Consider the following 19044-nt stretch of genomic DNA (forward strand, 5'->3'; position numbering starts at 1 on the left):
GGTCATTGCTGGGCTGGATGCAGATGTCAGGGGTGTGTGGCTGAAGCCCTCAGCCCCCCACCACCTGGGCTTAGGAGCCCAGGGAGCTTCCTGCAGTGGCTTGGTGGTCGTTGCTGGCATCGTAGTGGGTGTTGGGGAAGTGNTTGTGGGGGTATTGCTGAGGCCCACGGCCCTCCCCACTCCCTGGCTTGGGACCCCAGGGGGCTTCCAGTCCTTCTAGGTTTTATAGGTGTTTTTTGGTGAAATGAGACCTTGACTAGTTAATATCAAACTTTGTCTCCGGTCTGTGGGTATTTTTTTTTTCCTTTTTGTCTTTTCTCGTGACCGGTTACGGGATCGCAACCCTCAGTGTCACGCCCGTACCGCGACCGGTAACGGGATCGCAATCCTCAGTGTCGCGCCCACACCGCGCTCAACCAGTGAGCGGACCGGTCTGTATATGGGATCCGAACCCTTGGCGGGAGGGCCACCACGCTCCCAAGCACCGCACTCTACCGAGTGCACCACCGGGCCGGCCCTGGTCTGTGGGTATTTTGTTTTTTCTTTCAGCTCTGTGTTGGATTATTCACTGTTCCCAACACTTAAACTCTGCACTTAAGCCAATTTGTTGTCCTTTGCTTACTTCTAAAATGGAGAAATTTCCTGTGGGGACCAGCACTAAAGCCCTATAATTGAGCTAAACTACTTCATTGCTGCTGATTCCCTGGGGAAGGCTTTTTGTGCAGCTCAGGTTTTAATGGTTGACCTTGTAAGTACTTACAGGTCTGACGAGATCTGGTGCACCTGGGTTGTGTGGAAACTCTGGTCTGGATTTGAGTCTTTTCAGCAAACTGCACCCCCTGCAGATCTGTATTCCTGACCAGTGTCCACTGAGTGGTCCTGTGCTGACTGGCAGGCAGATCAGCTGTCCATGTTGTGCCCCAGTGTTCCCCCCGTGGCCCGTCTCCACCACTGCCTATGCTCCAAACACTTCCTATAGAATGGGTCATGTGCCGGTCCATTGCAATGACTCACCAGCCTCTGAGTGGCTTTTTTCAGTTGTTCCTTGCTCCTATGTGAGTCCATGGGAACCAAGGCCCTCTTCTCCCCTGCCACCTCCAAGCAACTTCATATGAAGGGCACAGTTGTGGCTTTTGCCAGCTCTTGCTTCATGCACTTACCAGCTCCCGCCTTGAAGTGGCCAGGGCTCAAAATGGTGGGAGCAGTCCTTTCTTTCTCTCATCCTGGCTTCTCCCACCTTCATGCACTCTGTAGGTCTCTCCTCCTCTACCTCTGATCTCTAGAGGCCCCAGCTTGGCTGTTGTTGCTTTTTAATAGATGTAAATTTGTTGATTTATGGTAGAGCTATGTAAAAGTTTTTATGTAGTCAAATTCTAAAACTTTTTCCTTTAATATATCTGGATTTCTACTTATAGTTAGAAAATCTTTATCTATACCCAGATAATAGAGAAATTTACCAATGTTTTACTCTTTACATTTGGATTTCTGACCCATTTGGAGTTTATTTTGTGTATGGTTTGAGGAGTTGATCTAATTTTATATTTTTCCAAATAACTATGCAGTTGTTCCAAGATCATTTATTAAAACTACTCTGTCCCGGTGATTCAAGTCTCCTGAACTTTCTGTTTATAGTCCATTGACTTACCTATTCATGTGCCAGTCCCGTACTATTTTAATTATAAAGGATTTGTGGTATTTTTAGTTTTGTAGGGCTAATCCAATGGTGTTCTGATAAACTGGCTCTCCAAAGGGGAGAAGGGAGAAGCCCTGAACTGTAGCACTACCAATTTCTGTGGTGTAAATACGCGTCCAGTTTCAAGCTACCAATGGTTTAACCACTAAACCACAAAATTCTTGAATGTTTTAAATCAACTGTAAGCCAGCTCCAGCACAACAGTAGGCTAGCGCTCCCTAACAGCTCTTCCTTTTAAGTGTCTGTATTTTCTTTTAATTTTTTCTTTTACATGAAATTTAGGGTCAACTTGTCAAGCTCCATTAAAAAAAAAAGCCCATTGGAATTTTTGTTTTGACCACAAGTTTGTAAATTAACTTGGGGAGAACTGACATCTTGATAATGTTGAGACATCCTGACCAAGAAGAGATGTCTTTCCATTTGTTCAAATTCACTTTTGTGTCTTTCATTAATGGATTATAGTTTTCTTTATATAGGGTTTGAACATTTCTTGTTAAGTTTATTACTAAATATTTTATCCTTTCTGCAGCTGTTATAAATGTTTTTTTATTCATTATATCTTCAACAGATGCTATTGTCATTTGACTATTAATTTTCTATTCTGCTACCTTGCTAAATTCTTTTCTTATTTTATTAAGTTTTGTCTTTGATTCTTTAGGTTTTTCTACTGTACTATCATATCACCTACAAAAAGAGATAGTTTTACTTCTTTTTTTCCTATTTTTATGTCTTGAATTATATTCTCTATATTTTGAAGTACTTACATTGCTTTGAGACTATCTGATCTCTAAAGATTTGGTTGAATTCACCTGTGAAACCACATAGCGTTGGTTCTTTTTTTGTTGGTTACTTCCTTGTAACTTTATATTTCTTCTTTGGAAATTGATCTTTTTAGGCTTTGTATCTCCACTCTATTTTCCTAAACAATTATTCATTTCCTATAAATTTTTAAATATATTTGTACAGAAGTGACCAATGTTGTATCTTATGAATTTTTAAATTTCCCTAGTATCAATAGTTATATCCCTCCCCATTGTGACTTCTTATTTGTATATGTGTGCTTCCCTTCCCCCACCCCACCTTTTTTCTTGATTGCATTAGCCAGTGATATGTTCACTTAGTTCACTGCTTCAAAGAAACAGGATTTTGATTTACTGATTTAATCTACTATTTTTATTCCTCTTACTAATTTCTGATTTTATTTTTATTATTTCCTTCCTTTGTGCTATCCTTTAATTTTGGGGTTTTATTCTAGATTTTTGAGTTGAGAATTTATTCATTTATTGCCTTTTTTTTTTAGTTTATTTACAGCAATGTTCAGGGCTATGAATTTTCTGCTGATCACTGCTTTAAATATATCCCATAGATTCTGATATGTGATGTTTTTATTATTACTTTTCAAAAATTCTGTACTTTTTATTTGTATATTCACTTTTACCCAAGAGTTATGTGATGGAAAATATTTTAATTTCTATTTGGAAGGGCTTTTTGTGTTTTAGTTTCATTTTTAATTTCTAGTGTTATTGCATTGTGATTAGAGAATATTTTCTATAATATTTCTGTTTTATGAAACTTACTGATGTTTTCTTTGCGTTTTACTACATGATCAATTTTTGTGAACAGTTCACAAGGACTTGAGAAGATATATTCTTTCTTATCAGGATACAGTATTTAATATATATTTAAAAGATTTACCTTTTTGATTTTATGTATATCTTTTATATTGTTGCTTAATTTATGTCGTCTTGACCTGTTTTGTACTAAGAGTGGTGTTTTAAGGTCTCCTATTACTAGAATGTTTTTATTTCTTCTTGTGTCTCTCATAAACTTTATATTATATAGATAGTTTCTGTTTTATTTGTTAGGTAGATATTCTGAACTGTCATTCTTCACTGTGAAATGTGACTTTCATAAAGTATCCTTTTCTGATGCATTTATTTTTTTTTAATATTAAAGATTTTATTTTATTTTATTTTTATTTTTTTACTTTTTTTATTGGTTATGAATAGTCATGGGGTACAAAGCTGACCATCATCACTTGTGCCCAAGATGTGATGGTCAGATCAATACTGGCAGCATGCCTATTACTACAAATTGCAATTATACCTCATCCTCCACCCAATTAATCCCCGACCTCCCTACCCCTCTGCCTTTTCCCTGCTCCACTTTGCAACCCTAGGTATGTTCTCTCCCTCTGCGAGTCCAATGCACCACTGTGGTCTTTCTTTCTTTCCTTCCTTCTTTCTCTCGTAGCTCCCACTTATGAATGAGGACATGTGGTATTTTCCCCTCTTTGCTTTGCTTATTTCACTCAACATAAGTTTCTCCAAGCTCATCCATGTTGTTGCAATGGCAGAAATTTCATTCTTTTTGATGGCAGAGTAGTATTCCATTGTGTATATATGCCACATTTTCCTTATCCAATCGTCCATCAATGGATATTTAAGTTGGTTCCATATCTTGGCTATTACAAACAGAGCTGCAATGAACATGGGAGTGCAGATAATCCCTTGACATCATGATTTCTATTCCTTTGGGTATATACCCAGAAGTAGGATTGCTGGATTGTATGGTAAATCTATCTGTAGTTGTTTGAGAAATCTCCATACTGTTTTCCATAGTGATTGTACTAATTTACAGTCCCATCAACAGTGTAGGAGCATTCCCTTCTCTCCACATCCTTGCCAGCATTTGTTATTCTCTGTCTTTTTGATTATAGACAGTGTAACCGGGGTGAGGTGATATTTTAGTGTGGTTTTACTTTGCATCTTCCTGATGATTAGTAATATTGAGCATTTTTTCATGTACCTATTGGCCATTTTTTGTCTTCCTTAGGAAAATGTCTATTCAGCTCCCTTGCCCATTTTTTAATTGGGTTATTTGTTTTTTTACTGTGCAATTGCTTGAGTTCCTTGTATATTCTGGATATTAATCCCTTGTTGTATGTATAGTTTGCAAAAAATTTCTCCCACTCTTTAGGTTGTCATTTCACTCTGTTGGTTGTTTCCTTTGCTGTGCAGAAGCTTTTTAGTTTGATATAGTCCCATTTGTTTATTGTTTTTCTTTTGTTGCTTGTGCTTTTGGGTTCTTGTTCATAAAGTCTGTGCCTAGATGTAGTTCCTGAGGTGTTTCCCCTGTATTTTCCCTTAGTAGTTTTACATTTTCAGGTCTTATACTTAAGTCTTTAATCCGTTTTGAGTTGACTTTGGTATATGGTGAGAGATGCGTGTCTAGTTTCATTTTTCTGCATATGGATATTGATTTTCCCAGTACCACTTATTGAAGAGGCAGTCTTTTCCCCAGTGTATGTTTTTGTTGTCTTTGTCAAGCCCGAGGAGTGCTTTCTGGGTTCTCTATTCTGCTCCACTGGTCCGTGTGTCTATTTTTATGCCACTACCATGCTGTTTTGGTTACTGTAGCCTTGTAGTATAATTTGAAGTCAGGTAGTGTTATGCCTCTGGCTTTATTTTTTTGCTCAGGATTGCCTTGACTATTTGGGGTCTTTTGTTGTTTCATATGTATGTTAAGATTGTTTTTTCCATTTCCGTGAAGAATAACATTGGTATTTTGATGGGGACTGCATTGAATCTGTAGATCACTTTGGGTAACATGGACATTTCACAATGTTAATTCTTCCAATCCAAGAGCATGGAATGTCTTTCCATCTTTTTGTGTCTTCTTTAATATTTTTCAGTAGTGGTTTGTAGTTCTCATTATAGAGATCTTTCACCTCCTTGGTTAAATTGATTCCTAGGATTTTGTTTGTTGGTTTGTTTTGTTTTTTGGTTTTTTTTGTGTGTGTGTGTGTGACTGTTGTAAAGGGCTGACTTTCTGGATTTCTCTTTCTGTTAGCTCATTATTGGAGAATATAAATGAAACTGATTTGGAGGTATTTATTTTGTATCCTGCAATGTTACTGAAATTGTTAACCAGCTCTAAGAGTTTTTTGATAGAGTTTTTTGGTTTTTCTATATATAGTATCATGTCATCTGCAAATAGGGACAGTTTGACTTCATCTTTGCCGATCTGGATGTCCTTTATTTCTTTTTTTTTTTTGTCTTTTTCGTGTCCGGCAATGGATCGCAACCCTCAGTGTCACGCCCGTACCGGACCGGGACCGGCAACGGGATCGCAACCCTTGGTGTTGCGCCCACACCTCGCTCAGCTAGTGAGTGGGAACCGGTCTGTATGTGGGATCCGAACCCTCGGCGGGAGCGCCGCAGCACTCCCAAGCGGCGCACTATAGCAGTGCGCCACCGGGCCGGCCCTGGATGTCCTTTATTTCTTTCTCTTGCCTGACTGCTCTAGCTAGTACCTCTCATACTATGTTAAATAGAAGTAGTGAGAGTGGGCATCTTTGTCTTCTTCCTGTTCATAAGGGAAAAGCCTTTGGTTTTCCCCATCCAGGATGATATAGGTAGTGGGCTTGTCAAAGATGGCTTTTATTGGGTTGAGATACTTTTCCTCTATACCTAATGTGTTGAGAGTCTTTATCATGAAGTGATGTTGAATTTTGTCAAATGCTTTTTCTGCATCAATTGAGATAATCATATGGTTTTTGTTCTTGATTTTTTGATATAATATATCACATTTATGACTTTCGTGTGTTGAACCACCCTTGTATCCCTGGGATGAATCCCACTTGATCATGGTGTATAAATTTTTAGATGTGTTGCTATATTCTGATTGCTAATATTTTGTTGAAGATTTTTGCATCTATGTTGATAAAGGATATTGGCCTGTAATGTTCTTTTTTTGTTGTATCTTTGTCTGGTTTTGGTATCAGTGTGATGCTGGTCTCATAGAATGAGTTTGGGAGAATGACTTTTGTTTCAAATTTTTGGAATAGTTTGAAGAAAACTGGTATGAATTCCTCTTTATATGTCTGAAAGAATTCAGCTGATAAGCCATCTGGACTTGGGCTTTTCTTTGTTGGGAGATTGCTGATTACTGCTTCAGTCTTGTTGATTGTTATTGGTCTGTTCAGGTTTTCCATCTCTTCTTGATTCAGTCTGGGTTATTTGTATGTGTCCAGAAATTTATTCATTTCTTCCAGGTTTTCATATTTGTTGTCATACAGTTGTTTATAATAGTCTCTAATGATTCTTCATATTTGTGTGGTATTGGTTGTAATGTGTCCGTTTTCATGTCTGATTTTTGTTATTTGGGTGTTCTCCCCCCACTTTTTTTTGTTTTGTTTTTTGTTAACCTAGCTAATGGTTTGTCTATTTTATTTATCTTCTCAAAAAACCAACTTTTTGTTTCATTGCTGTTTTGTATCATTTTGGGGGTCTCTATTTTGTTTAGTTCTGCTCTGATCTTAATTATTTCTTTCTGTCTACTACCTTTAGGATTGGGTTGTTGTTGTTTTTCTAGTTCTTTGAGGCATAGTATTAGGTTGTTTATTTGAAGTCTTAACATTCTTTTGATGTAAACATTTATTGCAATAAACTTCCCTCTTAGTGCTGCTTTTGCAGTATCCCACATGCTTTGGTATGATGTATCTTTATTTTTATTAGTTTCAAGAAAATTTTTGATTTCCTGTTTAATTTCTTCTTGGACCCATAGGTCATTCAGGTGCCTATTGTTTAGTTTCCATGCATTTGTATAGTTTCCAGGGTTTTGCTTATTGATTTCCAGTTTTAGTCCATTGTGGTCTGAAAAGGTACTTGGCATGATTTCAGTTTTTTAAAAATTTGCTGAGACTAGATTTGTGACCTAGTATGTGGTCTGTCCTGGAGAATGTTCCATGTGCTGATGAGAAGAATGAATATTCTGTAGTTGTTGGGTGAAATGTTCTGTATGTATCTGCCAGGTCCAGTTGGTCTAAGGTATACTTTAGATCCTGTGTCTCTTTGTTGATTTGTTGCCTGGAAGATCTGTCCCATAGTGAGAGAGGAGTGTTCAGGTCACCCACTAATATCATATTAGGGTCTGTTTCTTTGAGTCTTAGAGTGTTTGCTTTATATATCTGGGTGCTCCAGTATTGGGTGCATACATATTTATGATTGTTATGTTTTCTAGCTGGATAGATCCCTTCTTCATTATATAGTAGCCTTCTTTGTCCCTTTTATAGTTTTTGGTTTAAAGTCTATTTTATCTGATATAAGAATAGCTACTCCTGCTCATGTTTGTTTTCCATTTGCATGGTATATCTTTTCCATCCCTTCACTTTTAACCTATGTGTGTCTTTACAAGTGAGATGAGTCTCTTGAAGACAGCATATACTTGGGTCTAGCTTTTTAATCCAATCAGTCAGTCTGTATCTTTTGAATGAGGAGTTTAATCCATTCACATTTAGGGTTGTTATTGACAGGTATTGTTTAACTCCTGTCATTTTATTGCTTTCTATTTAAATGTTTTAAATATCTTTTGTTCATTACTTCCCCTTTTATTTCTCTTTTCATTGTTAGTTGGAAATTTGAGGTGACATGATTTAGCTTCTTTCTCTTTCTCATTTGCATTTTTGTTTTAAACAGTGGGTTTTGCTCTTTCTTGTGTATCCATGATAGTGATCATCATCATTCAGATTCCAGATGAAGGACTCCCTTCAGAATTTCTTGCAGGGCTGGTCGTGTGGTGGTGAACTCCCAGAATTTTTATTTGTCTGGGAAATATACTAATTCTCCCTCATTTCAGAAGGAGAGCCTTCCTGGGTATAGAATTCTTGGCTGACAATTTTTTTCTTTCAGTATTTTGAATATATTATCCCACTTTCTTCTGGCCTATAGGATTTCAGTTGAGAATTCTGCTGTTAGTCTGATGGAGTTTCCCTTATAGGTGACTTGACACTTTTCTCTTGCTGCTTTTAGAATTCTCTCTTTGTCTTTGAGCTTTGCAAATTTGAATATAATGTGTCTTGGAGATCTTTTTGGATTGAATCTGTTTGGAGACCTTTGGGCTTCCTAGATCTGAATGTCTGCATCTCTCTCTATGCCTGGGAAGTTTCCTGTTATTATTTCCTTGAATAGGTTTTCAGTGTTTTTTCCTTTCTCCCCTTCTGGAAAACCCATGATTCAGATGTTTGAGCTCTTGAGGTTGTCTGCTAGCTTTCTTAGATTTCCTTCATTATTTTTAATTCTTTCTTTCTTTTTTTTTTTTTTGGTCAGCCTGGGTTATTTCAAAAAGACCATCTTCAAGATCTGAAATTCTTTATCCTGTTTGCTCTAGCCTGCTACCCAAGCTCTCTGTTGTGTTTTTTTATTTCATTGAGTGAGTTTTCATTTCTAGGAGTTCTGCTACATTCGTTTTTAAAGTATTGATCTCTTTATAAATTTCCTCCTTCATATTCTGAATATTTTTTGTTTCATTGTGTTCTCTAATTGAGTCTTCTCTTATCTTTTTGAGTTTTCTTCAGCTCATTGCTTGGAATTCCTTTTCAGACATTTCAAGGGTTCCCTGTTCTATGGGGTCTAGAACTTAAGCATTACTGTACTCCTTCAGTGGTGCCATATCTTCTTGTTTGTTTGTAGTTCCAGTATGTTTTTGTTGATGTTTGGTCATCTGATAGAGGACTTGCTTCTTCTGTTACTCTGGGGTTGACTCTGAGAATAAAGATTTCCTCCTCTATTTGCAGGCTCTGCTGGTGACTCTTCTTTTATCATTGTAGTCAAGTGTGTTGCAGGTTGCCTGTAGAGTGGCCCTGGGTGCTACTGTGGTGGTGAACCATCCTTGTGGTAACCGTAGGTGTGGTGGTAGCTATGGTACACCACCTTGACTCCTGTTCCAGCAGTGAGCAGGGCTTTCTGAGGCTAGAGTCTGGGTCCCCAAAGGTATGCAGGGCTCATCTCACCTTGGCCAAATTTTGTTTTTTATTTTGGTATTAGAGTTGTAACTCCTGCTTTCTTATTGTCTACATTTTCCTGGTAAATATCTTTATTTTTCACTTTTTTGAATCACTGCTTTCTAAGTATATCTCTTAGATTCAGTATGGGTTTGAATTTTGCTTTATGAGCCATTTTGAAAATCTTTTTGTTTTTTAATAGATAAGTTAAAATTCTTTATGTTATTAATGTGACTATTATGTTTGGTCTCAACTCTATCATATTATCTTATGTTAAGATTACGGTATATGTTTATGTAATACTTGCTGTGTTTCTCCATTTGGTGAGTCCTCTTTGCCTTTCAACAAATTTCTTTTGGCATTTAGAAAAGTTTTATTTTATTTTAGTTGCTGTCTTTCTATTTATACTTTTAGTAATGGCCTTAATTCCCTTTTTTCTTACTATACCTTTTACTGCCAGTTTTAAATGGTGTCCTTTGACTGCCGCCTGTTATCTAGACAACAGACAGTGTACTTAATTTACTTTCCCCCAACAACTGCTTTCTTTCCTGTCCCTCTGTTTTTGCCTTTTCCAGGTAGCCATATATATTTGAGATTTATCAGCATAATATATTTGATATTTATCCAGGTTATTGCATGTACTAGTAGTTGTCACGTGATCCTTTTAACTGCTGAGTAGTATTCCATTGTGTGGTATACTATGGTATTTCTTTTATCATTACACAAGGTAATCATATTTTGTGTCCCTTTACCAATTTTTCCTTAACACTCCTCCCCCTTTCCCACCTCTGGTGGCCTCAGTTCCTTTCTCTCCTTTTGAAAGTAGAAGGAATTTTTGTGATTGTTGTATTTTTCTTCCTTTTTTTTTTTAAAATCTCCCACTTAAGAGTGAAGACGTGATACTTCTCTTTCTATTCCTGGCCTATTTCACTTAACATAATGTTCTCTAAGTGCATCCATGTTGCTGCAAAAGGCAGAATTTCATTCCTTTTTATGGTAGAGTAGTATTCCATTGTGTATATATAACACTTTTTTTTTCCTTATCCACTCATCTGCTGATGGATACTTAGGTTGGTTCCATCTCTTGGCTATTGTAAACAGAGCTGCAATAAACATGGAAGTGCAGGTATCCCTTCAACATGATGATTTCCATTCTTTTGGGCATATACTCAGCAGCAGGATTGTTGGATTATATTTTTAAAAAATGATTATAGTCTCACAAGTAGTTGCAAAAATAGTACAGTCTCTCACATATCCTTCCTCAGCCTCTGCAATGGCAATATCTTACAAACCAGGAAATTGACATTGGTACAATACAATTAACTAGTTTATAGGCTTTATTCAGATTTCATGAATTTTTACATGCACTCATTTGTGTGTGTGTGTATGTATGTGTGTAGTTTTTTTACACACCACACACACCACCATTACAATCAAGATACTGAATTGTTCCATTAGCTCCAAAGAACTCAGACCCTCATGATACCTCTTTATAGTTGTAGTCCTCACCTTCTCCATCCCCATCCCCTTGCAAACACTAAATTCTTCTCCATGTCTATAATTCTGTCATTTTGATGATGTTATGTAAATGGAATCATACACAGTATCTAACCTTTTGAGATTGGCTTTTTTATTCAGCATAATGCCCATGAAATCCATCCAAGTTGTTATACATATCAATAGTTCTTTTCTTTTTATTGTTGAATGGTATGAATGTACCACAGTTTGTGAAAACTGAGTGAAAAAACACATTATATCCATTTTCCTTTACAGAAGCTGGGGAAAAAATGTTTTAGTTTTGCTAAGGTAATTCTAGAATTATAACAATAGTTGAGTTAAAATATTAATCTGCATGATTTTTCTCTCTTATAGGAATCTTTGCTATAGAGATTTCTGACACACGAAAAGATTCTTCACATCCTTGAGAAAGGTCAAAGTTACAAACTGATTTTTTTTTTTTTTTGCTATATGATTGCATTTATCTTTTGAATGCTTGACAATGTTAAATGTATTTATAACTTTGTGCCTCTGAATCTCTGTTCTCATGCGCCATATTGCAATGATCTGAGATGACTTACAAAAACAAAAATGCATATGGCTCTTTCTATCCATACAGTAATAGTGAGTGTAAAATCTGCTTACTTCACTATTGAACACTGTTATGTTAACTATCCTGAGTAAAATAAAGAAGCTTATAAAAAGAGAGAAAAGTGTTTTTACAAAACTGATTTCCTTTTCTTTCTTGGTATCTCAAATAATTGGTTGGTTAAATTTTTTTCTTTGTGATTTATGCTTTCATGGCTGAAGGAGTTGTGCCAAAATGGGCACAGTTTGCTGATACTGGCCTGGGACCCAGTATTCCATTTTGGAACCAATTTGACATAAATTCCATGCCATAATCTGACTTCAAAGCAGCAGAAAGTAGGAGTGTGTTAGGGTTTTTAAATCCATAGTATTGTACCACTCAAAGACTAACATTTTCTACAATTGTGTTTACTCCTACTTTTTTATAGAAAGGTAGGTGATAATGTATCTGTCAAGAATGTAAGATTTTTAAAAATCTGTATTTTTAATAAGTTTTCTTTATAACATTAAAGTACTGCAATCAACTTAATTGCCATTTTATTTCTTTGCCTGTGGCAGTTGTCTGTAATCTAGAGTAACAAGTTCAGTGATGTTTCCTTCCGCCCCCTTAAAATCTCCTAAATCTCTTACCTTATCTGTCCATAGGTTCTGATTTAATGTTGATATTAGAGCTTGAACACTACTGTATTTTACTGATATAAACTATTTGTATTCTTACCATTTTAATAAAAAAACGAATCTTTTCATTATTAGTATTTATATGATGTAGACAATTTCTTATTTTATATAGTCACTATTCAATATAACTATAGTGATGTAGGATAGTGCCCTGATTTAGGTCTTGCTTAATCATTAGCTCCCTGATTTACTATCAATTCATGCTATATATATTCACATTGGTTTGATTTTTTAAAATCTTCAGGTTTTCTCATCTACTTAAGACAGTCATGACAGATTAGTAAAAAAAAAAAAATGAATAGTTTAAAATAAGATGCCCTTATATAAACATTTTAAGGAATAATATGCAAAAAAAAGTTGTTCTTGCTAATATTAAATAATATACTGATATATATATGCAAAACTAGCATTTGCTGGGTAATTATTTGACCTTAGCACTAGGTCATCACAATATTAATTTTAGTCTGTCTACCTAGAAGAGCCAACAGAGAGCTGGGTGTCACTTTTCATATGCATTTAACACATGTTATATGTGGAGGGCAGTACTCATATGTGGAAAGAGGAGCATGAGAGAAACAAAACAAAGTATATAAAAACATATTTCCATACTTGATTAAAAGTATACTATACTTGTGCCATTAATTTCAAATAACTAAAAGGAAAATTATATGGTAAGTATAAAAGGGCCAACAGTAGGGGAAACCTCAACTATAGTCTACGTTAAAACTTCTAACCCCTTTTTTTATTATAGTAGTATTCCAGAATATTTGTTGTTTTAAATGAGATTCTAATTGCTTGTTATAAATGATAGCCTGTTGATGTGGCAGAGACTGCCTAATGCAAGCACAACACAAAAACTATACCAAACATATTCCTTCTTGGATGACAGAGGAATTTTCTGAAAAAGAGTTCTCAGCTTTCACATGCCATGTTCGATACAAAACATCCACTCCTGCTAAAGTAAGGGTGCTGTTAAATTGAATTGCTAAAGCTCTGAGTAACTGAAACACAAAATTTGTTGTATAAAAATTGTATTTTGAAGTTCCAAGAGTAACCAGGATTCTTTTAGTCTTCTCTTTGGTTTATCTGAGCCATCATCCAACTTTCTGTTAGAAGTAGGAACGAGGCATATGCATGAAGATCCTTTCTGAAGTTCTTTAGCTGTAGTTTCAAAAGGAACAGGTGTTATCTTTTTGATCTTTAGAACATTACTATTAGAGTTCATCCTCCTTATTACAATTTAGCAACAGTAGGAAAAATGAATTAAGTATGTTCTATAATAATACCAGCTATTAAAAACTTAGATTGGAATCAACTAAAAATATTGATGACATAAAGAAAATTTCTAGTGGACACTTATAAGAGTATTAGCCACAATGCTGTTATAATACCAGTGTCAAATGTTCAGATCCCCATACCAGCCAGCTGCCAAAAAAAAAAAAAAAAAAAAAAGCCACAGTGATTACAAGTGATTCACCCTGGAGAAATAAAAGAAGAAAAGAATGTGTGGAAGCCACTGGATTTGTAGTCAATTATCATTCCTAAACAGTTATTGCTTCAAAAATTATTTGAAATTATGCATCCAGGTGCTTAAAATATATTTCAAAATGTCAGTCCCATAACAGTCTGCTACTTTTTCTTTCCTGTCTTCCTTCCTACACATATTCCCATATATTTATGCTAGGGCCTTCTATAGGGTCTCCTCATCTCCCCAAGAGCTATACTCAAAGTTGTGTTTCTTGCAGAACAGAAATAGTTTACAACTCAATTTTCTGCCTTTTTTACTTTCCATAAAGTAGACCGGAAGCTGCCAATATAGAAAAGAATCTTCAAAATTCATGTATTTGCGTTCTTCTCCTGTATAGCTATCATAGAAAATCATAGGTTATTTAATGGCACAAACTGTTATCCAAAGCCAAATCATAAGCTATCAGAATATAACATTTTAGACTTTTAGTTAGCACTGACTTTCTCAAGTAAGGAAAAACTCTGACCTCATACTATAAAAAACAAAAAGCTCAGGATGATTAGACCACCTGTTTAAGCACCTAGGTATATTAATTCTTTGTATCTTAGTATGTTTCTACATAACAAGAGTGCTTTAGGCTAATTACCTTTAAATTTTCAAATAATTTCCTTTTTTTTTTTTCTAGGTTATTTTTCCTTCAGCAAGGGCTTTATTTGTCAGAAGGGCATTATGCTTGACCTCCAGATTTGGCTGACAGTTTACTGATGAGATTCATAACCTTTGGGTTGCTCTGATATTTTGACATATTTGGGTTCTGGGCCACATCCTGGGAGGCCACCATAACTTCTGGATTTCCCAATTAAATTTAAGAACATTTAATATATTCTTTATAAGAAAGATTTATATTAAAGTCCAAAGCATCATTATCTCAACATTTTATGACTCCCACAACATACTCAACCTCACTGTCATTATCAATGTCCTTTGAATTAACACCACTCAAAACATCTTATATCACCAACAAAATAATACATGGTATGTCAACTTGAACTCACTTCTTTCTTTCAATAAATTCTTTAATATTCTTAGTCTTTTAAGGGCGATATGAGTGTATTATATGAGTATATTGTAGTTTAGAAAAGGACATTTTTGTAATTGTTGGATTACAAAATCAGAGGATATTTCTATAATCATTGCCTTAGGTGCTCCTTAATGTTTAAGTTTTAACAGAATTCATAGAAATAAGCAACATTTATAATTGCATGATAGAAATGCAATTAAAAATATTCAAATATAAACAAGTAATAATGGAGCACTTTCTATGAGCTAAGAACTATGCAAGATGTTCTTAATAGTTCTTATTCCAAATAATGTTGTGATTCATGAGTTGAATTAATGCTGAAATGATATCTGCCAGTAGGAAGATGATAACAGCATTGTCAGATGTTAAATCCACTTCCTAAAGGTGCAGTTGAAATGTGATACAAACAATTTTTTAAAATCATTTGTTCCTTGTTCCATTACTTCATTAATTCCTAATACCAGCTTCACTTTATAGTGGCTTGTGAACCCTTACAAAACATACAGTTAAATTAAATGTCCCGGGCAGTACTGCACCTAAAGCAGAGTATAGCTTTGTGACTGAAGTGCAAGGAATCTAAGCAACTGTTCTTTCTGAGTTTTGAGGATTTAACTTAAATAGATGATTATTATACTATTTGATCAAATAATTTTATACTTGTCCCTTTCAAATTGTACTTAATTTTTTTTTTTGTAGAGTTTGCACAATTTTATTATGCTGCTTTCTTTGAGTCTCTAGGATCATAGGATGGTTTCTCCAATATGCTTATCTCTTGTCTAGTTTTACAGTTTGTCCCTTGGCTGTTTCCATATTACAACAAATGGCCTTTTCTAGTCTATGTTACTGAAATGAATTATGTATCTTTGTGTGCTATAGTAGTAACCCCAGAAACAACTTTTAATAAGTGAGACTTGGTTTCCTCTTTCACAAATATGCTCTTTAAACAGGTACAGTGCTCCCCTTGGAGGATATTATCGAAAGGAATTAGGCAAGACATACAACCTACTTAACACATTCTATTGATTGGTGTGCTTCTGTGTAGCCTAGTGGCATCTGTGAGGTTATTGGTTTGTTTGGATGTTATTTGTCATTTGTGTACAAGGTCTACACCATCAACCATCACTGCTGATCTGTTTTTGTTGTAAACGGGTCAGCCTTTCATCATACCTGCTCTTTGCCATCTTACTTATTTTAACTTTTCTTCTTTAATAATATATATAGCTATTCTTAGCCCATCACACAAAAATATTTAGTTCTCCAGATAACCAGTGATGTAGATATGATTCTTCCTGTATTATGGTGGTAAGGAGAGGAGAACTGAATCCTACAGAGATTATACTTTTTATGTGATATCAGAAAGCAAGTAAGTATCTGAGTCAAGGTCTTTGAACGCAGGTCTGTCCAACGCCAGCAACCTACTGTTAACTACTTGCTCTTTGGTCTCCTCGTTTATCTTTACCTGTGATTTGTGTAGCCATTGCCTGACGATCATAGAGTTTTCACCAGTGGGTAAACTTACCAATAAATAACGTATCTTTGACATCTCTTTGTTCTTTCTGAAGAACGTTTACTTTGAGGCTTCTTTGTTGCTTTGTGAATTTACCAAGATTTTGTCCAATTAAGGGTGTAATTCTTGAGAGTAACAGATACTCAGAGTGTTTACAAAATATATATGATTTTTATAAAGCTGCTTTCAATTAAAAGGTCACATTTTTTTCTCATAAATCATGACATTCCAGGAAATAATGTTGCCCACTCTTTTTACTACACTTGAAATTTTGAATAGCAACTAAACATACAGGTATCTTATATGTGGTTGTTAATCTAAACACTTTAATTCATGCAATTTTCATTGTTTCTCTTTTAATTTAACTCAAAAATGGTTAAGTGTGGAAATTTTAGATTAAAGCAATATATAGTACCTTCATAGATGAGCTGAAATAGTAAGTCTATGAGAATGGTGTAGTCATAGCAATAGAGTACTTAGTGTGTCGAATACATTCGAGCATGAGATGCTTAATCTTCCTGTGTACTCGAACTACTTTCTGAATTAGGTCTTAGAAGTTACTGTTTAGTGGGACCATGTAGTATCATACTCTATTATTGATAGGGTCTATTTCTCGTAAAATAAAATCTGGCCCTTTTTGGATATAAGATGGCAATTTTTTACTTTATAATAGTAAAGTTTTTTTAAAAAGTAATTTCTCTGTTGATTATTTGCTTAATGTTTTGATTGAGAGGGAGAGATATTACTTGAAAAGTTACTTGAACTCGTTTTGCATTGTTATTTTATAAGGCACTGTAAACTTTCTCCTCTTTAACACACAATTGTTAATTCCTGTGTAACATAACACTGCTTTAAATTTTTACTACCAGCTAATTAAAGCAGCCTCAAAATGAAGCTGAGGATGTGATGTACGTTGTCTCACCCTAGCTTTCTTTTCAACAATAGTTAAACTGGCAAACATTTTTGATTCCAGTAGAGTCATGAGTGGTTCAAAAATACTTCTCTTTCCTACAAAGAATCCTCAAAAGTCATATATTGGAAAGCTCAGGATCCTAAATGACAAGAGAAAGTTGTGGCTGTCATTCACCAAGGATATTTGATATTTGATAAAGATAGCACAGCCCAGGTCTTCTGAATATTTTTTCCAGTAAAGATAATAGATTAGAGGCAATAACTATTAATTTAAAAATCTTCATATGCACCCTAGCCAATTAAAAATATATTTGCCTAACTTGCATAATTAAGGTATCAGTCTGTGACTGCTTTTAACTTTTGTCTTTAATGTCGAATATTTATTTAATTTTTAAAAATAACTTTACAGCTTCTAAATACAAGTGCTTAGAATAGTGCCAAGCACATAGTAAGTTCTTAATAAATGTTAATATTATTATAGTACCTTCCTTATCCCATAGAGAGACTGGAAAGGACACAGAAAAGACCCATGCTCCTTTTCATTAGTGCTTTCTGATGTTAAGACCATTTAAAATACTTAAAAGAATGAATTTACCAAAGGTACCAATCTTAGCAGGGCTGTGAATACACTACTGCTAAGAATTCTAGTGTGTCTTAAACAGTATATTTTAAACAGACTTAAGTCTTTATGTGTGCTAAAATATGATAAATGTCTTCTCTTTATTTTCAGTGGAGAACTGAACATCAGATATTTTAAAAACCTCAAATTATAATAGAAAAGCCAATGAGTTTGAGTAAAATACTGATTTTGCTCAAAATCATAAAATGTTAGTATTATCTCTTTACCATGCTTTCCCAGATTTCTTGGCTCAATACTACATTTCTTGGGTGAGGGAGGTTTGGCCATACTGTTCCTGTAACCACAGCATGTGAAATGTGAAGTATTATTTCCTGAGATAACATCATCATTAAATGACATAGTGCCGAAACTCAGATATGCTGAGAGGTAAGTCAGACTCTAGTAGTGCGGTTTTAGTGTGGATCGACATCTCTATACCCCTACTTTTTCAGTAGTCTGATCATTATTCCTTTTAATGCATTTTTTATGGTGAAATGGTTTGATCTAATATTAGTGAATCTGTACTTACTCTTTAGTATAAATTAAATAATCAAAAAAATAAGTTATATCATGAAATTCATAGACCCCTCAAAACTGTCAGCATATTCTCTCCAGATTAGAAGCACTTATTCTATAATTAACATTTTCAGATATAATCCAGGTACTAAGAGGCCAACTGAAAAAGGGCACTGTGTCTTAACTGAAGCCTGGAATCCTGTGCATTTGTGTCTTGTAAAAGTGGAGAGTGCAGAAGGCTCGTTAAAGGAACCTGAGGAGATAAATTCTCCATGAGTATGAGATTGGGAGATTTTGGAGGGACCCAGATAGCTAACCTTTTGGAGGACCCAAGAGGACTAATAATGATAGCTAACAGCAGAAATGCATGTGCACACACACTATTATTATGTGTGTGTAAGAATGTATGTATACTATATATAAATATATACACATACACACATCTATAAATGTATATGTAAAATATGATTTATTTTTGTTTTAAATAAGTATATTTTAACTTATTTTTGTTTAGATATTTGCTGTTCCTTCATTCAAGTGAAAAATGATCTAGACATTTCAGTTGATTACAAGCTTAATAAAAGCCAATAAAAATGTGACTACTTAGGGCCAGCCCGGTGGCGCACTGCTACAGTGCCCCGCTTGGGAGTGCGGTGGCGCTCCCGCCAAGGGTTCGGATCCCACATACAGACCGGTTCCCGC

General features: G+C 35.1%; 1 protein-coding gene across 1 annotated transcript in view; it reads left to right on the forward strand.

Moving 5' to 3' along the window:
• LOC103591685 (testis-specific gene 10 protein) overlaps positions 1-12085 on the forward strand; it is a 19593-nt gene extending 7508 nt beyond the window's left edge. Inside the window, exon 4 of the mRNA XM_008574182.1 lies at positions 11349-12085. Coding sequence (XP_008572404.1) covers positions 11349-11373 — 25 coding nt within the window. The 3' untranslated portion in view covers positions 11374-12085. The remainder of the gene's footprint in view (positions 1-11348) is intronic.
• Positions 12086-19044: the final 6959 nt, after the last annotated feature.

This window comes from Galeopterus variegatus, unplaced genomic scaffold (genome assembly GCF_000696425.1).
Source record: "Galeopterus variegatus unplaced genomic scaffold, G_variegatus-3.0.2 Scaffold1010, whole genome shotgun sequence".
Classification (NCBI taxonomy): domain Eukaryota; kingdom Metazoa; phylum Chordata; class Mammalia; order Dermoptera; family Cynocephalidae; genus Galeopterus; species Galeopterus variegatus.